At 39.4% G+C, this 17,844-nt stretch overlaps 1 protein-coding gene across 2 annotated transcripts in view; it reads right to left on the bottom strand.

Annotated features, from left to right (window-relative positions):
* The window catches only part of stil (STIL centriolar assembly protein), a 56,410-nt gene that overhangs the window by 16,424 nt on the left and 22,142 nt on the right, over positions 1–17,844 (bottom strand). For both annotated transcript variants that reach the window (XM_076277794.1, XM_076277793.1), the window contains exons 5-11: positions 7,521–7,714; positions 2,087–2,340; positions 1,765–1,848; positions 1,568–1,654; positions 1,171–1,321; positions 279–388; positions 66–195 (exon numbers count right to left, since the gene is read on the bottom strand). In XM_076277794.1, the coding sequence (XP_076133909.1) occupies positions 66–195; positions 279–388; positions 1,171–1,321; positions 1,568–1,654; positions 1,765–1,848; positions 2,087–2,340; positions 7,521–7,714 (1,010 nt within the window). The remainder of the gene's footprint in view (positions 1–65; positions 196–278; positions 389–1,170; positions 1,322–1,567; positions 1,655–1,764; positions 1,849–2,086; positions 2,341–7,520; positions 7,715–17,844) is intronic.

A 17,844-nucleotide genomic window follows, 5' to 3' on the forward strand; every position in this document is an offset into this window, starting at 1 on the left:
TATCTTCTTCTACCCAGACAATTAAATAAGTATTAATGTTGAACCCTGTTAAGAGACATACAGACCTGGTCTCCAGCTGGGTGGGGGTTTGGGGATGGTCTGGGCGAAAGATCCTCATCCTCCACTCCTGAGTCATGGTCATTGATGGATATCCTATGTTGAGGAGAGGTTGCTACTTTATCTCCAGTGACATGCCTGAAGAGATAAGGACACAGAAAAATAAAACACAAAAAACCAACACCACATTATTTTTTCCAGAATCATCAAAAATGTTGTACCTGCTAGACGCAGTGCGAGACATCACTTCCTTATAGAACTCAGTGTCCTGGTTTTCACTCCCAGAGCTGAGTTCAAATGACAAGGGTTTTCTCTCTTTGGGCTCCAAATTCTACTCAGCAGGAAGACATCAAATCCACATCTGAGACATTTTAAATCTAAGCCTTTTTCTGTGACACTCAGTTTATGGTATTGGGAGTAAGTGCTGTGGAGATGCCATATTTGATGCAGCAACACGACAAGGCACCATATAAAGTGACTCAGTTTCAGAATAATCTGAACGAATACTAAACTATAATTTCAAATATTTTGAGAAAAATCAGCATATCAATAGCTTGTAAAGGGTTAGGAGGTCACACTCACCCACACATTGTTATAATAATCATGATTGTGATGATAATCTTTAATATAATCTACTGTTATTCATATTGTTCTTAACATCTCTGTGTTAACAACTCTGTAAGTGCTAAAAGTTCATACACAGGGTTCCCACTCTAAAAAAAAAAAGAATTTACATGACTTACTATATAATGAATGGTACAATACACCAACCAAATATTTCAGAGCAGCCACATAATTTTCAAGAATCTTTTACTTTTTCAGAGCGGGAGATGAAATGGGCATTGAATAAACATTGGATTAACCACAACTACTCAAGCAAGCAGTAAAGCTAATAACCAGACATACACCGATTCTGTGTGAAACTATATTAACATTAATGTATTTTGGCAAGTCAATTTTAAACTGCTACAATAAAATTCCCTGATATTCCATGACTTTGCTAGCCTCTCAAGCCTATTCAAGCACTTTCAAAGGTAAATTTTCAAGCTTTTCCAGCTGTGGTAAAATACATATTTTATGGATACATACATGTGCCCTTGCACTGGAACTGACCTTGTAGAGTGTGAGGGACTCTGTACTTGTTAGCAGAAGCAAGTCCATATTGTGGTTCTCTCTGCTGGTTGGTTGGCATTGGTAGAATTCTGGCTCTCTGTGGGTTAAGGAATACAGCACCACCAGAAAGGCTCTTCCTTCAGATAAAACCCTGCGGAGATAAACAATCAATAAGAAAAACAGCAGTGTAGTAGTGCAGACTCCTGATGAAAAGGACTTTCCTACTGCTAAGAAGCCTTCATTAATGAGTTTTTATTTTGTAATTATATACAGTACACACACACACACATACACAGCTCTGGAAAAAATTAAAAGACCACTGCACATTTTTCTAATGTCATCCTATGGTTGCTGAGTGACATTCAAAAGAGTTAAGTCATATTCACAAAGGACCCACCTTTCCTGAATAGAGGCGCTGTAGAGGTACCTAAGGCACCATGCCCACACCTGAGGACTATGGATGTGTGTAACTCCACACAACCATCTGCCACAATAAACAACAATAAAACAATAATAACAACAATACAAATGTTAAGAGATTTTACGAAGTCAACACAATATTGACAAAATGGAAAGATGTGTGGAACAACTTACACTCCAACTAGTGGGAGGGTGTAGACCTTGGGATCGGATTCTAGCACTAACAGTAGCTTGCAGGTCTGGTCCATGCTTAAAAATCTAAACAGGCATGACAGAGTGGAGAGTGAGAGTGTATAGGGATATATCACACACACACACACACAGGCCACAATAGAAAAGATGGTATGACATTAGTATGGTGGTATAGTATGGTGGCAGTATGGTATATGGACATTTTGACGAACTATACCATCCACTCACTAACACAGCCATAAACAATACACCGAAATCCAAAGAATAAATCATAGACATTGGTTGGCTTGTGCGCCTCCCTTACCCTCGCTTCTGGCTAACTGTATTGAGGGGCTGTGCCAGGTTGATCGGGGAGCTGAGGTTCCGGGCCAGAGCAGTCGGAATGATTGGTATGCCTTTGATAGGAGTGGCCTTTAGCATGGTTGCAAGGGTGAAGCCTGCCCAGTACAGATTGAAGTTAAGGCTGTCGGTGTTCTCTATGCAGCTAAGCCAGCCTCGCAGCATGAGTAGCTGAGAAAGCTCCATAGCCTTTTTGCTGGTGCAGCTTTGCTGAAGTATCTATACAAGGGGGGAGTAGGGAAATTTTGACATATGTAATAGTACATAAGTTACAGTCAAAATAATAGAAAATTCCACATTGATTTCTGCAGTTTTGTTTTGTTGGTTGCTTTCTAACCTGCATGGTGCCATTCTTTCATTCAACTTTTTTTTCATTCTAGTTTTTATTGCTGATAAAAAAAGTTGGTAACACTCCATAATAAGATGCCATAATAGCAAACTAGTAATTACCTAACCCTTTGTTAATATTTGTTAATTGTTACTAAAATATCTATTTGGTACAAGTTAATAGTTTTTTTTCATCATTAATTAAATATTAGTTGTTTGCATAAAATCTGTATGTTAATGTTTTAACAAATCTATGAACTAATATTGTATTCATATTTGTTAATAGTTAACTAAATGTCTTTTTGGCACTAATTAACAGTTATTTCTTACATCATTTGAATGTTAAATGTTTATTTATAACTATATGCTAATATAAAAGTTAATGATATATTATTATTTATCTTGCTTTTCTGATTAGCTTTGTGGAGAATTTATGGTTTATGGCTTTATGGTCTTGTGGGGTGCCAGTGGTTGGTTGTGTGAGAGTTTGCGCACCTCTTATTCCACTTCCTCCTCATTGGATACCTTTGTGGTTGGCTGTCCTGTAGTTGGTGACCCTCTGTCTAGTGTTTGAAAGTAGTGTACTCTTTGCCTTTGGAAGTACTAGTTGGTTGCTGCTTGAATTTGGTAAAATTCAGGGGAGGGGGGTGTAACAGAGTTAGAAATGTAGTTTAGTGTTTGTATGTGATTTTCGCCGGAATTAAGCAGCTTTATTGAGATTGGTGTTTTGGAGCCCCCTTTGGAGAAACGGTATACTGCAGCTCTGCTGCGTTTTGTCCTTGTATTGTTGCCATAGCCGATCAGAAGCGGTATGCTTTCCATTGGGTAGGTTGACTGTATAAAGCACTCCCCACTATGTTTTAATTTTGTAACTGTAAAATGTTGTTTAAGTTGAAAACTTCGATATACCACCTGTATTATCTTACTTTACATGTATTGTTAGGCTTTGGGTGCAATTCTAGCAACTTAGAGAACGTTTATTAATGTTTTCATTATGACCAAGAGTTCATACACACGGAGTCTAACGTGACTAGCTGTAAACTCCGCTAGCAACTTTCCATGCATTCAGTGTAGTTTAGCTTAGTGTGCATGGAAAGTGCAGTTCAGTCTAGCAGGAAATGAATGTACATTTAGTTTAGCATTATGTTTATGCATTACCTCCGTATGGTCTACGTCTGTGAGTGTTTAGTGAGTCTCAGAATATTAATAAACTCGTTCTGTGCACCTGAACATTCCATGTCATATGTCTCCCTTGCTAGTAGGGCTGACATTGATGGTACAGTATAATGATGCATGTAATATTCAACTACTTCTTATTATTTTGCTTGTGCAGATGCGGTTTTATGTATGCCAGTGCCTGAAGGCATGTTTTGTTTTAACTTTTCCTAAAGGAATAAATGTGATACGCCAGTTTTGGTCTCAGTCCCTTCACCGTCTGACTAATAGTTATATATTACTAATATATTAATAAAGCTTAACCAACTTTATTATAAGGGTCCTCCATACTGATAGTTGTATATTACTAATATATTAATTAAGCTTAACCAACTTTATTATAAGGGGCCCCACACTGATAGCTATATACTACTAATATATTAATTACTACTAATATATTAATTAAGCTTAACCAACTTTATTATAAGGGTCCCCCATACTGATAGTTATATATTACTAATATATTAATTAAGCTTAACCAACTTTATTATAAGGGGCCCCACGCTTATAGCTATATACTACTAATATATTAATTAAGCTTAACCAACTTTATTGCAAGCGGTTCCGGCGCCGACAAGAGTGGCAGCATGTCAAGGTAGCTCCGTGTTTTTTTCTTGAATTTCCTCTTGGGGATCAATAAAGTATGTATCTATCTATCTATTGTAAGGGTCCTATGGAGAGTGGTTCATATTGGTATAGGCAGAAGCACAGTTTAATAACAATTAGTTAAATAATAATAAGTCATTAACTTTTCTATTAACATATAGTTTGTAAATAAACATTTAACATTTAAATGATGTAAGAAATAACTGTCAATTAGTGCCAAAAAGACATTTAGTTAACTACTAACACATATTAATACAATATTAGATAATAGATTTGCTAAAACATTAACATACTGTACAGATGTTATGCAAACAACTAATATTTAATTAATGATGAAAAAACTATTAACGTTTGCCAAATAGATATGTTAGTAACAATTAACAAATATTAACAAAGGGTTAGGTAATTGCTAGTTTGCTATTTATTATGAACATTTTAAAGGAATCAAAACTTATATCATGAAAATGAAGGAAGCAAACCTAAAATTATGTTCTCTCTTTTCTCATTTTTATATATGCTGCTGGAGATGTCAAAAATTGCTTCACAAATTAGTGAATGATTTTCTAACTTGTTTTTGTTTGGCTGTGACCATTTAGATTTGGTGTTACATAAAATATATTTTTAGTAATTTAATTTGCACCATTTTGCTGATCATTGTTCATGAAGTATTAGTATTATTAATATCTACAATATTGTGAAGAGAATGTATTTACAGCCTAAAATGAATAATTTTGTGTTAATCTCCTCTTTATCGAAGTATACAGCAAAAACATACAAACAAAAAATATAATTTGATAATTTTGTTCAACCCATTGAATTAAAGATGAAAGTCTACACTTCAAGGACATCTAAATTGATTCATTACAGATGCATTGTGGTGATATACAGAGGTACAGAGTATAACCCCAATTCTAAAAGGGTTGGGATGTTGTGTAAAATGCAGATGATCACATTCTGTTTTCATTAACACGTCTCGTAAACCCATATTTAGCTGCAAAAAGGACATGTCAAATGGTCAAAATGACAAATTTGACTATTTCATGGAAAATATGCACATGCTGAATTTGATGCCAGCAACACGTCTCAAAAAGAGTTGGGACGGGGGCAACAAAAGGCTGGAAAAGTTTCACAACTAATTAGGTAAACTGGAACCATGATTGGGGATCAAAAAAAGAGCATCCCAAAGAGACTGAGTCTCTTGGAAGTAAAGCTGTAAAGAAGTAAAGAAACCTTTTTGTAAAGAAAATCATTGTATGGCTCAGGAAACCATACCATTCTCTATGAGCACAGTTTAATGCTCTATTCACAAATGCAAGTGTTTACTCTACCATGCAAATAATACATTTTATTTAGACATAATAGAGAAATGTTACCATCTTATCTGAGCCTGAACTCATTCAAAATGGACTGATGTAAAGTAGAAAAAGGTAATGTGGTTAGACCAATCAACATTTGCAATTCTTTTTGGAAACTAGAGATACCGCAGAGCGGTACAAAATATGACTGCCGCCCAGTCCAGCACATTTTTTCCACAAAAATAAATCACGCTGAAAGGCCTATATGATTCTAACTGTCTCACGAAATTGCATTATCCACACTCAATTCTCACTGGTATCTGCTAGACAACAAGTACCAAAACATGATTAGTTCATAGATTTCACATGTAAAATTCATTTTATACAACCCCACCTCCATCTTGCCTGTTCATAATTCTGAGAAATTCTTGATTGTTTGTGTTATGTTTATGTTATGTGTGTGTGTGTGTGTGTGTGTGTGTGTGTGTGTGTGTGTGTGTGTGTGTGTGTGTGTGTGTGTGTGTGCGTGCTTGTGTGTGTGTGTGTGCGTGCTTGTGTGAGTGCCTGCGTATGTGCCTGTGCATGCAAGCGTACATATGTCTACTGTGTGAGTATGTGTCATACGTATGATTACTGTGAATGTATGTGTGTGTGTCTGTTTGTGCACATGTGTGCACATGAAATGGGTTAACATGACCCCTGGAGGCAAACATAAGGGAAAAAATGGTCATCCTAGGCCCTACAGTTCTCAAGATATTCACAGAGAACTGTGTCTGCCCTACCCTCCTTTTGGGGGGTCCAGTCCAGCGGGGGGGCTACAGATCAAAATGAAAAATGACGGTTCCATGCTATCCATGTGGGGGTACATGCCCACCAAGTTTTGTGTACCCTGGTCTTTCAGTGTCCCGGGAATCCTTGTTAGTGTACGTCACTAAATGTACACATAAATTATTTTATTGTAAGGCCCCCCATGAACGAGGGTCCCGGGAATCCTTGACGGAAATTTGGGCATGCGAAAAATAAATAAATAAATAAATAAATAAATCTGACTAAACCTATATAATAATGGACTCCTCTGGGCTAAAGGGGACAGGGACTATTCAACAATTCAGCGTATCCAACTTGTTATAGTGCTCAGTTCAAAACCCAGCATCTATGACTGTGTGGAGGTGCATTAGTGCCTATGGCATGGGCATCTTGCACATCTAGCAAGGCACCATCAATTCTGAATGATGTACACAGGTTTTGAGCAACATATACTGCAATCCAGACAATGTCTTTTTCAGGGAAGACCTTGAATATTTTCGAGTGGCCCAGCCAGATTCCAGACCTCAATCCAGACCTCATAAAAAAAGGTGAGCACAAGGCTATAGTGATGGCAAAGAATCGTTCCTGCCTCAAAACCTGGAAGTGCAGTCTAGAATCATTGTGGAGACATGGAGAGGCTTGGTAGGTATCATAAGAACCATTTTGAGAGCTGTGATGGCAAATAAAGATGATTCCATTGATTATTTAAAAAGGATATGAATAACTATGGATGCGCCATTTTTCATAAAAATGTTTAAAACGATGAAAACACTTCTCCTTCTGATTCCATGTTTCTACCACATTGTCTTGCAACATTTTGGCATGTGGCAGTGTCATTTTCAGTCATAACAAACATGTTGGTCAAGAGAAAATCAACATTAAATCAATATTTGCCAGGGGTATAAATCATTTTGTTCTTACTGTAACTGTGTATATGTGTGGGAATGAACCAGATTGTGTGAAATTGAATATCATTTCAACAGACCCCTGTATAAATTCAATCACTGCCACTGATTTGGGTGAATACACATATTACTCAACTTTTAACCAGTATAAAATATTTAATAATTCATATTCATTGATTCATATTGAACATTATATCACCAAACCCAAATGTGCTACTAAAGTCAATTACTACTTGCATTATACCTTAAGAGATGCACTGAGGTCATCTGCATAGTGTGCAGGAACATTGTTGGTGAGAAGGCCGACCTGCTGAACTTCAAATAAACAGGGCACCACCACATCCCCTGGCAGAAAGGAATTGGGCACCTTTCTTCCTGAGTCTGGCTTCTCCCTGCCAGGGTCCAAGCGATCCAAAGTAAGGGTCACGCCCTCTTCATCTAGACAACAAAAACGTAGTCACAGACAGTTTTTAGAGAAATGTTCATGCAATCAAATTTCGCTGACTTGCTCTTGGCTGACTCCTTGGTGATCAGAGGTGGCAGTAGAGTACACAATCTCACACTCTACAAGTTCTCAAATAAAAATGTACATCTGGAAGAATATCTTCGAAGATATTTGAATATCCTCAAAGTCAAATAATTGTATCAAATGACATGAAATTGAAGCATACAAGAACGTAGGAGAGCAGCATGAAACAATTTCAGCTACTGCAGGTCGAGAAAACTAGACAGTAGTCTAACAACAGTAATCCACACACTTCATCCAATTAGTTACTACCTGGCTGAAAATAAACTGTGGACAATTCTGTTGCCTGTTGTTGGAAATGACATGGACTAGCATTGCCACTAGGACTTTTTTCTTGCTGGTCGGATATCAGGATATCATTTATTTTACCAAGTTTTGACAATTTGTCCTTGTTCTATCTTCCACATTCATGAAAGGTTTGGTATGAATGTTGGATCATGTTTCATGAAACAGCCATGAATGCTTTATGTGCAGTTTATGACAGCTGCTATGAATGTGTTAAGAACTCACCCGTCAAGTAAAGTGCTACCAAAATGTCTAGCCCCCCCACCCAACTACCCCCCCCCCCCTCCAAAAAAAAAAAAAAAAAAAAGAATCGAGGTTTGTATCGAACCTTGGGTCAAAAATCGTGATACAAACCGAATCCTGAGGTTGGTGTATCGTTACAGCCCTAGTAAAAACCAAGTATGATGTGTTCCAGTTGCTAACAAGTGGTAAGAACAAAATGCTACCATTTGTTAGAAATTGTCTGTTGTTAGCAATTGTTACCAGATATAGCAATACCAGTTTGTAACTACCCGTAAACACCGGAGCGCCACAGGCAACTGTGCTCTCTCCAGTCCTGTTCACCCTGTGTACACCGAGTCATGCCACATGCAGAAGTTTTCTGATGATACTGCAATTGTGGGGTGTATCAGGGACGAGCAAGAGGAGGAGTACAGGAGCCTGGAGGACTTTGTGCATTGGTGCATTGGTGCAAAATCACCTTCAACTCAACACTTCAAAGACCAAGGAGATGGTGGTGGATTTCCGCAGGTCTAAGCCCGCTCTGCTACCAGTCTCCATTGATGGGGTCAATGTGGAGGTGGTAAGCACCTACAAGTATCTGGGTCTCCACCTGGACAATAAACTGGACTGGTCAGCCAACACTGATGTCCTACAAGAAAGGACAGAGCAGGCTGTACTTCCTGAGGAGGCTGCGGTCCTTCAATGTGTGCAGCAAGCTCCTCAGGATGTTCTACCAGTCTGTTGTGGCCAGCGCCCTCTTCTATGCAGTGGTATGCTGGGGAGGAAGCACAAAAAAGAAGGATGCTGGGCGACTTGACAGGCTGGTAAGGAAGGCTGGCTCTGTAGTGGGAGCTGAACTGGAGTGAATCACTTCAATATCTGACAAAAGGACCCTGAACAAACTGATCAACATCTTGGACAATGAATGTCATCCACTCTACAGCACTATTAAAAAGTAAAAGAGCTTGATCAGCTGGAGACCTCGCTCACTGCCATGCACAACTGAAAGGCTGAGGAAGTCATTTGTCCCCAGGGCCATTGAACTGTTCAATGCCTCACTAAAGGGAAGAGTAGAGATATACTTCTCTGCTTAGTCTGTCTGCCTCTCCACCCTCTCCATGTTTAAGTACTGACTGCCCACTACTGCTTTACTACTGTTTTACTAATGTCCACAGCCTAATGTTTTCACTACTGTTTTACTGCTACACTGTTTTTCATGCTATTTTAGCACACATGATCAATGGCTGCGGTCAGGCTTCTGCTACAATACTGAATGAATGAATGGCTATAACCCTATTACCTCAACCTGTTCTTGCACTGACATAGTTTTTTTTTTATATTACCTTGTCTACATTATACTTTACTCTCCTATTTGTCCATATTATTTATGCTGGTCTCTAGACCTTATTCTTGCACTGTTGGACTAATGTTGGACTATTTTTTGCACCTTCACCATGACACTCACTCCCTTGAGCACCTTACCAGTCCCGGCCCTGTCACTACAAGCGTCTTATGCTTGATCACCCTCAAGCACATTGGACTTTCTTAATTTAATTTATATAGTATATTTAGTATTTAGTTTTGTTAGTTTTCTTATCTTTCTTATCTTTTACTGTCTTTATTGTACAGTGGAGTTTAGTTATATGTTTACACTTATACTTATGTTTACCATTTCTGCTGTAAGTGCATGTTGTGTGTGATGTCTGTATGCTACGGAGACCCTTGAATTTCCCCTTGGGGATCAATTAAGCATCTATCTATCTATCTAAAACTCCAAATAATAGCCCAGGCTTTTATTTTCCCAAATTGCCAAACTGCACCGGCTAGTATTAGAGACAGGCGTCTATATGAGACAGTCCTTTAATTCCCTTTACACAAAACTTTTCCTCTGAAAAGATGGAAAATATTACCGAATTAATTATTTCAAACACACTGAATGTCACACTGAGTGTTTCCCCTAGATTTTTTTCTTAACAGTGGCGGCAGAACCAAAAAAGGTTATAAGGCTACAGTATGAAAAAACTGGGAGTCGGGGGTCACTCCCAGGTAGTGGTGCAACGGATCATCATTGATCAATTATTTCGGTTCGGCACACACATGATCCGCAGATTGATTTATGAAAAAACAATTGTGCGCATGTTCAGTCCACACACAGCGTGGTCATGGCGAGCGGAGGAACGGAGGAGCTTGAACGCCCCGCGTCATTTAAATCCCCTGTTTGGTTTCCCTGTCAAAGTTAATGATGAAGGAAAGAGGTTAGTAGATAAAACCGTGACTGTGTGTACTGTGGCACAAGAAAGCCATACAACAGTGGAAACACATCTGCCATGGCCACGCATTTGCAGCGACATCACCCCGGTGTTTCACTGACAGGAGTGAAACCGAAAGCGGCTCAACAACCGCTTATCACCGCGGCATTTAAACAGTCCCTTCCTGCACAATCTGACCGAGCTAAAGCTATCACAAACGCTATCGGTGCAGACATGAGGCCATATTCAGTTGTGCAAAACGAGGGTTTGTCAATTTATTTATTTTTTTTTTGCTGATCCGAAAAATTATCCGATCCGTGACTCTGATCCGAGGAACAATCCGAACCGTAAGTTTTTTGATCTGTTGCACCCCTACTCCCGGGATTTGTAAAAAAAATTCTAGTTGCTAATCACACTATTTAACGTGACTTGAGAGGGACAGTGTCAAATCGTGACTGAGTGCACATCTAATGTAACAGCGGTGTCTTCGCGGAGACATCCACTCTCCATGTTTCATTTTTGCTGTTGTTGCGAGCGAGCTAATATATAATAGCAGAGCCGGACAGTAACGGAGTACATTTACTTGAGTACAATTTTGAGGGATCTGCACTTTACTTGAGTATCATTTTTGGGGAGTACTCATGACTTTACTCAAGTACATTTGAGAGGCAACTATTGTACTCTTTACTCCACTACATTTCTATCCATAACCGTGAGTACCCGTTACCCGTTGCAGGCGCCACTGATTGGGACAGCCCATCAGTAATCACCTTCAGCTTTCCGCCAAAGTCAACTCCATGGTCAGATTTAGATAAGAGACGAAACCATGGACGAAACAATGGATGAAGACGCAGCAAGTCCATCCCGGGAATGTGCCAACCTGTGGCCCCACCTCGCCAGACTATTTAAATTTTCTAGTTAATTTTCAAGTTAATGATAGTTTTCGCTTCAAGTGTTTCAAATACAAAATAGTATTTTGTATTTGAAATACGTATTTTAAACACATGTATTAGAAATACTGCCCATCCCTGGCAACATGGTAAAAAGATGAAAATGACTTGATTTTACTTTCAATTCCTTTTACATTCTCCAAGGTATTAACATTAACATTTTTCATAACTCCATGTAGGACATTTATGTACATAAATGTAAGCACTGTGGCCAAGGGCGTCAGTTTGTTTTTAATAGTGGTGGGGACAATAACCATAAGCTTGAGTGTGGTTTGAAAAGTGCGGGGTACCCTTGTGTAAGCTATTCATCCATTCAACGCTGCATTACAATATGCTCAACAGTAGTGTTGCGCCGGTTAAGGTTTTTTAACATCCGCACCCACCCGACCCGTCAGGAGAGTCAATCTTCACCCACTCGACCCTCAATACTTGCGTTACACTGATTAACTACCCGAACCTGACCCGACCCGACAAAAAAACAATGAGACGTCTTTTTGCCGCAACGTGTGTATGAAAACGAGGTGAAACTGACTGCACTTTGGTTAGCTTGCATTTGCTTTGCTGTTGCTTAGAATGTTAGATTCTTGCGATAGATGTCTTCAGACAATAAAAAGTAATTTGGAAGGGAAATTGAAGAGAAGAGTTGCCCCCTGCGTTGGCCGTGATTCCCCTTTGAAAATCAGAGGTTCACAGGCTACTGTGGCCTTGGTCAGTTTGTGTAGGCTACAATTCATTCATGAAATCATTCAATACAACAATAAAAATGGTTTGTGTACTGTCTTAATTGAAACATGTTTCACGCACAAATGATAACCTAGGGCAAAGAGAATGGACATCTCAACATAAGGATACATTAGAAGATGATGATTGGTGTAAACTTTGTCACACGTAAGGGATAATGTATAGAACGCCGGTCATTATTGGGAAAATAAGTCCCGACAGGGCGAACTGGACCCCGACGCGCCAGCGGAGGGATCTTGTTTCGTCCTGAAGGGACTTATTTTCCCATAACGACCGGCGTTCTATACATTATCCCACTTATTATACGGCTACTTGCCAAAATGAAAAAATAAACTCCACGATATGTCTCTTTACACTTATTTGTTACCGTTTCGTCGTGGCTTTTGCTGAGAAACAAATAGTTCACAACACACGCTGAACTTGAATCAAACATTCTTTAGAACACAGCTGATCAACCGTCTGCTTTCACTTTTGAATGAAGTTCCAAGCGCAAACTCCGTTGCCATTGACAGCGGTCATTCTTGTTTTCAGAGGTCCTTTCCCAAGAAATAATGACCGCTAGAACTTTCGGAAATCCCATTCAAGTCAATGGAGCATTCTACTTGCATTGTGAAGAGCCGTATAATAAGACGTGATGAGCAGTTCGGCGCTTAAAAACGCAACGTTCCATTCAGTCATAAATCATTCAAACGTAGGCCTAGTGCTCGTCATGAAAAGAAAACAGCAGCTTAATATTTTTCAGGTGTTTAACAGTAGGCCTAGGCGCACTGTATCAGTTATGCCGTAGGCAGTGAGATAGGCATTGCATCCTGTCACTCTGTTTGGAACATCGCAGTTCGGGATTCAGTTAATGCGAGTATGGGTCGTCTCAAAGTTTGGGACAACCAAACAGCAGAGTAGGCAAAGCAAATCCTACTTGTTAGGTTACCAATATCTGTCTTTCTCTAGGCCTAGGCCTATCGGAAATCGTGACATAAGCTCGTTGGTTTCTTTTTTCTTTTCTTTCTTGTTCGCGTGTTGGGTAGTGAAGCGATAATGCATTTAAATCAATGTACATCAGAGCCGATATGGCCAGCCCTGATCTGCTGCTCTGTATTTCTGTCCCACCCAAATTTGCTGAACTACTTGCGAAGTAGCCTATTCATCACAGACATCACATGTATCACACGAAAGAGCTTTTTCTCAGCTTTTAAACAATGTTGGTGGTTAGTTGTTGTGTTAAACGGTTCGTGAGAAAAGTAGCCAACTTTAATTTAATCATATTTTCTGCGCCCGTCTCCCTACCCATTCATCTTGGCTTCGCAAACTTTCACTCAACACATGACAAACCATATATCAGAATAAACAGCAGACCTTACCGAACACAAAGGTGTAATTAAAGTTTAAAGTTTTAATTAAAGTTTAAAGCACTCCCCTGTACAGTTAGCCATTCCAGAGTAATCCGGTTTTAAATTTGCAGCAATGTCTATATGCATGTCTCCAACTTTGGGGTTCACAATGTGTTTAAATTGTTCAATAGGCCTACATGATTTTATAACAGGCCAAATACAAAATAAATGTTACAAATATCGCCTAGATAGCCTATCGGTAAACATTACAATATACATATAGGGCAGACCGACGCTCGAGTTCATGCTTTGTTTTATCGCTGGATTTTAGGATAGCCTATGGCAACCAATTGCATTCCGAGCTACAGTCAACTCTAGCAGGACATGACTGGAGGGTCAGGTGGGTGCAGATGTTAAAAAACCTTAACCACGCAACACTCGACCCACACATATCCAGGCAGGTGTGCATGCTGTGAGGATGTCATTGTGCGCGCCTATCGCATGGCTTAGACTCGATGATTTCAGTATGTGGGGATTTTTTCGGTCGCAATTGGTTTGCACTTTTTTAGAAGTGGTGGGGACAAAATTCAAATTATAAATAGTGGTGGGGACATATCCCCCCCGTCCCCACCGTAATCTACGTGTATGACTGTGGCAGACTGGCAGTAGTAATGCAATATTTAGAAAATGTAGGCTACTCCTGTACTCTTGATCAGGGTAGGAATTTCACGGCGGCCACGACGGCCTTGGCCGTCGTAGCCCCTTGCGTTGGCCGTGATGGCCCTTTGAAAATCAGAGGTTTACAGGCCACGGTGGCCTTGGTGCCCCCTTCTTTCAATATTCTGCTTTGCGTCCTACTAATAGCGATTTTTATTTAGCCTGTGGCCTGTCAAAATAATCTTAACATTCACAGCGCAAATTAATTTAGTCTTTTACGAAGTGGAGAAAGTGACAGCGCAAGAAAGAAAGTGCGTCCAAATTCACCCATTCTTCTCAGTTGAACTACTTGCGAAGTAGCCTACTCATCATCACACAGACATCACAAGTATCACATGAAAGAGCTTTTTCTCAGCTTTTAAACTATGTTAGCCGATAATTGCTGTGTTGAACGGTTCGCGAGAAAAGTAAATAATATAATTAAATTTAATCATACATTCTGCTGAAGGTTTTGCGTCCATGATCTCTCTACCCATTCATCTCTTATACTTCACGAACCCTTCTTTTAACACACAACAAACCATATATCAGAATAAACATCAGACCTTACCGAACACAAGGGTGTAAAGCAGTCCCCTGTACAGTTAACCATTCCAGAGTAATCCAGTTTTGAATTTGCAGTAAATTTCGACATGCATGGATGTCTCCAAATTTGGGCTTTAAGTTTTACAATGTGGTTAAATTGTTCCACATGTTTTCATAACGGGCCAAATACAAAATAAATGTTACAAATATCGCCTAGATATTGGTAAATCAGAGGATGATCACAAAATGCTAAGCATGCATAGGCTATTTGAGTTTCCTAAAAGCTGAGCTGTGCTTAAATTGTTCAATACATGATTTCATAGCAGGCCAAATATAAAATAAATGTTATATATAGCCTAGATATCTGTATTAGATGATCAGATGATTTACAGTTCCATGTAATATGTCATGTTTCATGTTTTTGTAATGTTTCATACAGTGATGCAGGTCTACTGCAGTGAATAGGCTAAATACAACTTTGATCATTTTTATATGCTACTACTGTATAGTTAACTTTGGCCTTGGTGCCCTGACATGCGGCCTTTGTGCCCCCCACCAAATATGGCCAAGTGGCCTTGGCCCCCAGAATGGTGAAATTCCAAGCCTGCTCTTGATACTCAAGTACTTTTAAAAACAAGTACTTCAGTACTTTTACTTAAGTAGACATCTGACTGTTGTACTTTTACTTGTACTTGAGTAAAATTTAGCAAAGGGTATCTGTACTTTTACTCAAGTAATGAAGCTGTGTACTCTGTCCGCCTCTGCTAATAGGCAACGATATGGGAAATACTTTCAATACGATCAGCTCCAGAAATGAATGGGTTTAGCCTGTGCTACACCTTTCCACCAAGTTGTGCGAAAATTTTAGTTTTTGCAATGTTGACAAACATGCGTAGTACATGGAAGCTCTTGATAGCGCATGCCACTAACGTCTATAAAAACAATATATTTATGGAATAAAAGAGGGGTACCTCGGATTAGCATTGCTGTTTATTGTTCCACTGCAATTTTCTGTAGCTAGCGGAGGTCATTTAGCCTACTATGCGTCTGGACAATATTGTGTCTCTCCCCTAATTCTGAAGCAGCTGCTAAATGAAGAGGAAACACTGAGAAGTTAATGTTTTAAATAGGCTACATCAATACAATATATAATATGTGAAGTGAAACTGGACGTGCCATAATAACCTCTGACTAGTTTTAGGCTACTATTGTTAAATTGCAATGTGAGCGGCAGGCAGCAGAGGATCTTAACTTGGAGAGATGGCGATCTTAACTCATTGAGTGCCAAAAACGTAATATTACGTTTTTAGCTTTTTTTTTAATTACGAAACTAGACACAAACACACCTTATGTGATTTTGGGAACTCTGTGATGAATGGAAATGAAATATATGACGAACTCATGAAAACGCACAATCTGGACATTTTATCTGGACATTTTATCATAACTCGGTTGCCGCTTCGCACGTCAGCTTAAAACCAGGCCATTTTCGTGGGTCTATCACTAGGTGGCAGTCTCGCCAGGTTTCGCTGATCACTTCCCGGAAAGTTTACAGGCAACACTTCATATTTCATGAAAGACGTTTTATCTCCATTTCTAGAAAAAAACAGTGATTTTGATGAAAACTAGCCACTGTTTAGCTTGGGATTTCTCAGGAACAGAGGCATGTAGAAATACACGGTTTGCACCCACTGAAAGCTTAAAGTCTCAACTTTAACGAGCCATTGTATGTGTTCATAGCTATAACACAGAATATGCTGTGGCTGTACAAAAATCATCAACAATGGTCTAGATTGCTGGCACTCTAGGACAAAGCTTCCGAAAACAGCTTGGCATTCAATGAGTTAACTAAAAACTGGAATAACACCCCTAGCATATGCCTCTTTTAACTGGAATATTGTGGCATGTATACACATTAGTCGGAAAATGCCCCTTATGGAATATTAAATTTGCATGTTCATGCAAGGAATTTTGGTAGCTTGTTTGATGCTCTGACACTCCGCAAACATAGTGAAAAGCAGGGCACTTCTAGAATTTAAGTTTAAAGGGATATTCCACCATTTGGGGAATTATGCTCATTTTCCAGTTAAAAGATACTTTTACCCTTTTCCAGTTCATACAGCTGTTCTGTGAGTTTGGCGATACCACTTTTGGCTCCAGCCTAGCATAGATCATTGAATCGGATTAGACCATTAGCATCTCGCCTGCTAGCATCACTCTTAAAAGTGACTAAGATTTCCAGTAATTTTCCTATGTGTCTTCTGAAGTTAGAAAGTGTAATAAGACTAACAGAAAATGAAACGTGGCGATTTTCTAGGCTGTTTTGACATGGAACTATACTCTCACTCCGGCGTAATAATGAAGGAACGTTGCAAATGTACCATGGGCGCAGCCGCACAAAGATATCACGCAGCACCTGAAAATAGTCTCTGTAGGCTGTAACTTCCAGCAACAAGTTTGCTGGAACATAAAACATAATTCATTTCATCCATATATCCTTAAGCACCATGCACAACAACGTTACCAAGTTAGCTTAAAACCGTGAGAATCAAGCAAGCCTCCCGGGCCGTCACGGCCTTAAAGTGACAGACACTCAATTCTACCTGCACAGCACCAATACAGTGTAATGGCATGAAAGAGAAGTCTATATAGTTTATACAGTGCTGTGCAAAAGTTAAGACACCCATGCTAAAATTGACTAAAAGGAAGCTTTTTCCACCACTGCTGGAAAAGTTTCTAGGGGAAACACTGCATGGAACCATTGATTTTCCGCTGCACAAGGCCCCCCGAAAGGAGGGTAGGCTGGATACAGTTTTCTGTGAATATCTTGAGAACCATAGGGCCTAGGATGAGCAACTTTCTTTTCGTATGTTGGTCTCAAGGGGCCATGTCAACCCATCCCATATAAACTCATTTGAGGTATAGTGCCACCCAGTTGAAAATGAAAAAGCAAAAACGAGGCGTTGTAATCGCAGGCATCTTTGGCTGACAGGTTCAAGACTGCACGAAATTCGAAATATAGGAT

This window comes from Alosa pseudoharengus, unplaced genomic scaffold (genome assembly GCF_046254945.1).
Source record: "Alosa pseudoharengus isolate Yale_2024_CS ecotype anadromous, Long Island Sound unplaced genomic scaffold, YU_APseudo_1.1 YU_APseudo_1.1_scf_11, whole genome shotgun sequence".
NCBI lineage: Eukaryota > Metazoa > Chordata > Actinopteri > Clupeiformes > Clupeidae > Alosa > Alosa pseudoharengus.